This window comes from Nematolebias whitei, chromosome 18, assembly GCF_014905685.2.
Source record: "Nematolebias whitei isolate Nwh7 chromosome 18, NemWhi1, whole genome shotgun sequence".
Classification (NCBI taxonomy): domain Eukaryota; kingdom Metazoa; phylum Chordata; class Actinopteri; order Cyprinodontiformes; family Rivulidae; genus Nematolebias; species Nematolebias whitei.
The window spans coordinates 29,524,607-29,532,929 of NC_056515.1; the positions used below are offsets into that span (position 1 = coordinate 29,524,607).

General features: G+C 37.4%; 1 protein-coding gene across 1 annotated transcript in view; it reads right to left on the reverse strand.

The window, feature by feature from the left end:
• Positions 1-5,098: 5,098 nt before the first annotated feature.
• The window catches only part of ggt5b (gamma-glutamyltransferase 5b), a 12,032-nt gene continuing 8,807 nt past the window's right edge, over positions 5,099-8,323 (reverse strand). The window contains 5 exon segments of the mRNA XM_037692701.1: positions 5,099-5,370; positions 6,270-6,380; positions 6,458-6,567; positions 7,413-7,504; positions 7,603-7,790. Of these exon segments, the coding sequence (XP_037548629.1) occupies positions 5,224-5,370; positions 6,270-6,380; positions 6,458-6,567; positions 7,413-7,504; positions 7,603-7,790 (648 nt within the window). The 3' untranslated portion in view covers positions 5,099-5,223.

Genomic DNA, 8,323 nt, shown 5'->3' on the forward strand with positions numbered 1-8,323 from the left:
TGTATACTGATCCACGTTGGAGTTATTTTTGCAGTCTGCTTCGTGCTTTTCTGGAGAATTCAAAATAGACCTTGTCACAGTCACACTGAAATCTTCCTCAAAGGCCCAATTAGGCACAGTTCATCATTCACATACAGCAGTTCTTTTGAACAGAGTTATGCAACCCCAATAGGCCAATTTATTAAACCTGCAGGCATGAAAATAAAAAAGTTTGCAGTCTTTACATGTGTAATTTTATCTTGACTCATTGCTTTGGATTACTTTCTGACAGATTAAAAAATGCACACAGCTTCAAATGACTATTGCTGAAATAATTTGCTTCATTAAAGGACTTTGTGACAGAATCAGCAGATCATTTAACAGCCTGAAGTTCAAATAAAAGACATTTGTTTCTGAGACGTTTCTGCAGAGTTAAAAACGATGCTTACTTATAAAGGCTATTCTCTGCAGAAAGATGCTGCTGTCGTGACACCAAAGCCGTAAAATCTTATCAAGATTAAGTCGTTTGTCATTCAACAAAGACATGACTTCTTCACACAGCCTGAGATCTGCATCCTCTTACTGAGTGCCTCAAAGAGAAGAGTAGCAGAATCCACTTAAGAAATCATTACAAATTCATAAGTTTGTCTATGGAAAATGCATCTCATTACTGCTCCCATCCCCACCAAACAAATAAAAATAAAAATCTGAATACTGCTCTCAAATGAGGCAAACTGTAAAACATGATGTAGATTATTGATGGTTACATAACAGCTATACTCAAAGGTATGTGAAACGTAATTAAAAAAAGAGTAAATTAAACATAAATTTATTAACCCTGGATGTGACGTGTTCACAGTAGAATAAGAAAATGTACTGAATGTATTAAATACAGAGAGACATTTATGTGTAAATGAGTATTTGCAAGTGGTAGAAAAAGATGGTTGGAGTGGTACACAAGGCTAGAAAATGTACTTTATGCAGTACATTTATAAGTCATTATTTTTGTGGGGTGTCTATGTTTTTCTGTTCATACATCTGTCACATCTGTCTTCACTTTCGTTCGCTCCAAGTGTTGTCATCATGTCTTGTCTGTATAAAGTCAGTGTCTTTCCATTTGTCCTGTGTCCGGGCATTATCCTTCCAAGGCCTCATGTTCTGTGTCTGCTCCGTTTGTCATCTCCTCCCCAAATGTAAGTTTTTGCTGCCTCGTCATGACTTTGTTTTTGTTGTTGTAAAAATAATTTGTATTTTTTCTCCCGAGTTCTCCTGCCTCATTCATGTGGGTTCAACCATTAAAACGCAGAATCATGTCAATTTTGTACAATTTCAACAAGTTGACAAAATTACATATTGTTTTGCACTAATAGTGTTTAGAGTATTTTTAGTTTATATCTTAGGTCCTTATTTACTGTTTATTTTTACACTTTATGTTTTTGCTATTGTTGGATGTAACTGGGACCCTGTGTACACAATTTTGTTCCACCTCATGCACTACATGTGATGCGAATGACAATAAAACACTTGAACTTGAATTTGAAAAGTATATGGTAAATGGACTGTACTTATATAGCTCTTTTCTCTTATCAAGACACTCAAAGTGTTTTACACGTCAATCTGTGCCCTCATTTACCCATTCATACAGCACTCTACTAGATCTCTACAAAGACTCTACAATGCTTTATCACATTCATACACCGATGGGACACACATCGGAGGAAACGAAGGGTTCAGTTTCTTGCCTATAGGGACACTTTGGGATGTGACTGCTGGTGGAATCAAACCCCCAATTTCTGATAAAAATTCAAATATAAATAAAAACTTGGGGGAGTGGTTGCAATTGGAAAGTCACCAGTTCATATCCCCTGACTGTCCGTAACATCAAAATGTGGATGGGAAAGGTGAAGCACCCACACCTGCCTCCATCCTCATTTGCCCCACTCTGAGCCCTAAGGTCCTTAACCCTGCACCCCCAAACTGCTCCCCTGGGACCCTTAGATGACAGCCCTCTGCTCCACAAATGTGGGCTGTGATAGCTCAGTGGTCATTGCTGCAATTTTGTAATATTGAGGCTGTGGGTTCTGGCCCAGGTTGCATCATGAAGGACATCCGGTGTAAAACAATTGCCAAATCCTTCATGTGAGTTCTTTCGTTGCGGCGACCTCTGCAGAAGGGAACAGCTGAAAGAACAACATAAAACAAAGAACCCGCCCACTTCATTTTCAAGGTAACGCCCAATGCTAAAGTTTCTCACCACTCACAGATATGTACCACACTTATTGTACTGTACACATCCAGCTGTTAACGGACAGATTGTTGACTGCTGTGTTTGCCATGAAGTTAGGCTGTTCAACACATGTTCTTTCACAGGCTCTTTTATCCGTGTACTTTTAGAGCAGAGAATGCTTCAGCATACAAAAAAACACAAAAAAATTTTCAAGAAAGCCATAAAATATGGAACGTGTAAATACAAGCATCACATCATCAGCACTTACATGTAGTAGCCAAAAAAATCCCCTCAAAATGTAGAAGGGAATGAAAAAAAGTGGCAGATTGTAAACACACCACCCAGATGTCCTGAACCAGCCTTTTGCTAGCTTTGACACTAAAGACAAAGGAGCTGTTCCTCACTCTACTTCATCAATAGTACATCCATCAGTTCATCAGTTAGTGCCCAAGACATCCATGGTGAAGTGCCTGAATGACTACGGGTCCGTTGCTCCAACACACATAATGATGTGGTTTGAGAGGCTGTTGCTTTCACACATCAGAAGTATCATTCCTCCAGAACTGGACAAACACCAGTTTGCCTCATGAGCAAAATGCTCCATGGGTGATGCCATTTCAGCTGGTCTCCACACTTGGTTCCACTTAGAACAACTTAAAACGGATGAGCTTAACGAGTTCTACAAACTGAAAACAAATTGAGCAGGATGGGACACTTTTTTTTTTTTTTTATCTCTGTGCTTGACTTCCTTACAAACAGAGACACCAGAGATTCCGGGTAGACAAATCCATCAAATATGATTGTGACATGGCAAACACCAAATCTGTTGGTCTAATTTCTGACAATGATCAGCCTATGGAAGCACCACAGAGTGGTGTGACAACAATCTAGTCCTTAACATCAACAAGACAAAGGAGACCATTTTAGATTTCTGGAAAACAAAAGAGGAAAAAACTATTTTGTTGCAGTTGTGCATGTGAACTGAAGTTGGCACCAGAAATAATTATAGGAAAATACAATGACAATAAACTTCTCATCGCTTATCTTATCTCTTTAATCTTTGCAGGAAACCATTCTCTCTCTTTACTTTAAACTCCACTGTCCTTTTGAAGGCCAATGTCTTTAACAATAAAAAGACCATGTTGAGTTATAAACATCAGGTCCAACATGAACTTCAAACCCATGCAGACACTGGGGACAGACTTTGGCTTGCAGGAGGAGAGAGAGGACCATGTCAGCAAAAAAATAATGACGCATGAGCAACTTCCCTGTGTGACCATCGAACATGTAGCGCATGTAGAGCCAAAATAACACACCAGAAGTCAACTTTATGTACTCAGAGGTTTTGTCAGATGATGCTGTGCCTGTGTGTTCATTTGTCTGTCAGCAAAATATCTCATAAACCATTTGATGAAGTTTGTCAGACTCAATCAAGCAACCTGCTTTAGTCAACACAAAAATGGCCAAAGTCAATTTTGCAGATATTGAACTAAAACTTGGTGTAGTAGTAGAAGCTGAGAGTAATCCCCAATGCATAAAATAGACTGTTTTATATATTTGTTTAAAACTTTATCATGCAAGGCAGTGGGCGATGTCCTTAAATGTTGCAACGTTAATTAATTCAGGTGTAATCTGTATGTCCAGATAACTTTATCCACAATAAATTAATTACTAAGCTCCGTCAGGTGTCTGAACATCTGGTGATGTTTAAAATAAATTTGTAAAAAATGAAAAAAAAAAAAAGTAAGTTCATGACTAGTAGTTTTTGTACTACTTAGTGTATTTTTAGTTTGATGTTTTTCTTAGTTCTTATCTTAGATCTTATTACTGTTTGTCTTTACAATTTATACTTTTGTTGGATGTAACTGGGACCCTGTGTACACAATTTTGTTCCACCTCATGTACCACATGTGGTGCGTACGACAAATACAGAAACTTTGACTTTTATGAACGTTTATTGGTCACTGGGGTATCTGACCAAAAAAATACAAGTTTAGAGCAAACAATTAGCTGCCAGAGTATTTTGTTAAGGTACAAATGTTCAAACTTTCAGGTAAAGATGGAGGCCTTAGCCTAAATGTTTTATTGTAACAACATAAAAATCATGAACAGTTGTAATCACAGTAAAGTATTTAGTAAAAAAAAAAAAAAAAAACACAATATAAACAAATATACTTTTTTTCTTTTTGCAGTCAAAACGTTTAAACCATACTGGTGTCAACATGTGGACTGGGACGAAAATTGTCTCTTCGACGTACAGTAAGATGCTAAAAATCACAGTTTAAGTTTTACAGCTTGCTGGCCATAATGTCACTTCAAATGGCTCTTCGACAGGAGGAAAATCTTGATTAAAAAAAACAACAACTCGTAGTTCAGTTAGAAAATATAACATTTGTTGAACCTGTTAAACTCAACAGTAAGGCATGAAGCATGTTTTGTTTAGTACAGTCATAAATGCAGAAAATTTTAAAAAGCTACGTTTCAAAACTCTGTGAAGAACTTACACACCCAGCTGTATCTACATAATGTAAAAGTATAAAGGGGATTATCACAAGATATTGTGATGCATTCAAAGACCAAGGAGGAGAGTCTAATTAAAGGATAGCGCTACATTTGCCACGTTGTTCCATCTTTGTCTGACAATACTCTATGGTACTTGAGCGAGTAGTTACCAGACGTTTAGTTTGATTCCACTTTATTTACTTTTGATGAGTGTTCTTAAGATTCACTTTGTTTAATTTTCAAGAAAAAGTAGCTGCTAATGTTTCAACTTCCAAATTAGGAGGTTTAGACCATCTGAATTTATTCATTTAAGCTTATTGCAATATATTTTTTGGCAACATCTCGTGTCATTTTACAGAGACTGGCGATCGTGTCTCCCTAAAAATATGAATAAAAACACCCAGAGCACAATTTTTTCACATTTTGTTGACAGAGTTGCAGAACATTCATTGTTCCTAAGGTCATTTCAGTCAGTCTATAAAAAGAGGTTTGTGAAAGGTTACCCTTCCTCACAGTTAGTATCCAGCAGGCATTCCCATCTTCCTGCTGTCTGACACAGCCTCTATGCAGCCATTCTCTTGTTCCAAGCCGTTGACAACATTAAAAAAGAATTCCCAGTTTCCAACTTTGTGTCCAAGAGCTCTAAGGCCTTGTATCACTGACTGGGAACACACAGAATGAATGTGAATTAATAAAACTATTCAAAGCTGTTAAACAAATGGGTGAACTAAAATGACACTTTGCAGCATCATGGTTAAATATTTGCTATATAAATCAAAATGTTGCAAAAGCCCTGAATTAGACGTATATAAACATTTTGTTTTAAAGGTAACCAGACTTTCTTGGAATATTTTCATGGTCTTCAATTTTTTTTTTTTCATGGCTTTTCTTTAGATTTTGGTTGCTTTTTCACTCATTTTCTTATTTTTTGTTTTGTTGTCAATGAATAAATCAGTGCTGTGTCGACATATAAAACTTAGCAAAGGACCATTATTTTAATTTAGAAGCATTTTGTCACAGTTCAAATTTATTCCTGCTTAGCTGAGTTTATTAAAAATACTAAAAGTAATACGTTGGGCAGAAAATAACCTTCTTGCACTGTACAGGGCTGCAAAAGCAAAGCTGTAGCTACATTTCTGTGACACTGAGTTGCATTTTTAAATTATAATAAAAAAAAATCTTAAAATATTGGTAAAGTCAGCGTTTAGTACCAGTACCTTAATTTGCAGACAATTTAAGGTGAGAAACTGGTAAATCTATAATTAACCACCACATTATTACTGGTTATACAGCTTTAGTTGCCATGAAGTGTGTGTAATTTTGTTTTTAGAATAAAATAGTAAATTAACAGTGTTTAGATTATTTTGAGACCAGACACATTTTTTCTTATCCTCTGGTTTGTCCTGATTTCTTTATTTTATAAGCTTAAAATCAAATATACAAGGACTGAACAGATAATGAGTAAAAAAAAAAAAACAAGAAAGTCTGATTCCTGAAAAGCATATATAATGAAATAAAAAATGGTTACAAACTTTTTTATATAATACTGTAAACGAAGTACCTCATCAAATCCTTGTTCAAAGTTCAGATTGTTCTGTGAATCGACAAAAACAACAGGAGCGGCAATTGAATCTTTCAAGCTCATCCCGAGCCAGAGACGGTTTATTAGGGACTGCAAGAGAAAAAAAAAGATAATAGTTTCAGCACAGGACATTTACACAAACTAAGAAACAAGCAGCATTTAATTACCAAAGCCATTGCTGTGGTAATCATGCTTCCTCCTGATCCACCAATCACAATTATCCTTCCAGATTTTGACTCCAGTATCACCGGAGTCATTGAGGAGGGAGGCCGCTCACCTGCATCAGACAGAAAATCAAAGGGAATTCAAAATCCGAGTGAAGAACACTAATAAAAACACGTTTAGTTCAATTAAATTCAATTTGAAATACTTTATTAATCCCTAAGGGAAATTAAATGTTGTAGCACAACATCCTGGTTTCATTAAGAGTTGTTATATATGCTGATGGCTGTGGACAGGAAGGATCTGCAGCAATCCATCCCGCAGAGAATCTGAAGAAACTGGCTGCAGATGCCGCTCTATCCACCCAGACCCAGCGGGCCTCTCGGTCCTCCTGGGCAGCAGGACCACCTGACAGAACTCCTCCCTGGGCGATGTCCACTCCTTTCAGCAGCTTGCTGAGCTCCTCATCATTGCAAACAGCCATCTGCATGTGTCAGGGGATGATCCTGGTCTTCTTCTGGTCATGAGCCATGTTTCCTGCCGGATCCAGGATCTCAACAGTCACTCGAGCACCTCTGTCAGCTAGACGGAGATGCATCCATGTCACCTCCTTTACAACTCATTTGAGATTTAGGGCTGTAATATTTGAGCTTTGAGATGCTGATCAGCTGCTCCTGTTTGTAAAAAAATCCCACCTTGTTGTCATGGTTACACTTCATAACAAATGTCCAAAAGTAAAAGGGTTTTCATTAAAAATCCTTCCAGTTGCACAACATCCAATACCAGAGGAAGTAATCATCCAAAAAAGCGATTCACATCCAGAAAAAAGAGGAAATAAAGTTTTCAAAAGCAACATCCCAGAATGAAAGTAACAGCTACTCCAACAATCAGCCACCTTGAGCGGCACAATTCTAGACCTCCTCACCGTCTGTACAGCCGTGTTTATGTCCGTGACTTTACCTGCCCTCAGCGTGTTTGCTCGCCAGCAAAAATCAGCGAGCTCGTTGTTCAGGACGATGCCCGTCTGTGGAGAGTAAACACCTCCTCCGAATCTACAGAACACAATCAACAGAGGGATGGATGCATACCATCAGAAGAAGGTCCTTATCTGTGTTTGCAGTTGTACAAATGTTTGAAGAGTCCTGCTCACATTTGGTTTATGGTGCTGGTGGCAGAGACAGCCAATCCGTCCTCATCCAGGACGGAGACATGAGTTGTCCCCAGGTGGTCAGGAGGAGGCTTGATGTTATTGTAGTAAGAGTTGTCGTGAGTACGGTTTGAAGTAATCATCTTTCTGATGTGATCAGTAAATGAGGGATCAATTAAACGATCAGCACCCTGAAAGAAGAAAACACCCATAACTCAGATTGTCTCAATTCTTTAACATTTATTTTGCTTTTTTATTGTTTGGATTTTGCTTCCCAAGCTAAGCTAAACTTGGTTTTCCACCAAGCCAACTTGCTTCTCATGTTAGTTCAAAATATGTATGTCCCAAAAATTGTAAATTTTCTATGAATTTCTTTAATAGAATTTCAGAGATGCTGAGTCATGCTTATGCCTACTTCTCCCGGAGATTATTTACATGAATTACTTAGAAAATACAACAGGTTACGTCTTTTTTTTTTTTGCAGTTTTTCATTAAATCCATTCCTGATCTATTTCATTGTCTTCCTGCCATTGCCAATTATTTTTTAAATTTTTGTCTGATAAAGGTGGTTATTAATTTACATGCACTCATTTGTGCATAGATGCTTTAACAATTTTATGCCAGTTTTTAGCACAAATTAGACTTTAAAGGTAGAGTCCGCAAATTTTCAGATAGGCTGAGGTCAGGGCTTTGGGAACATCATTAATGTTAATTCTCTTTATCC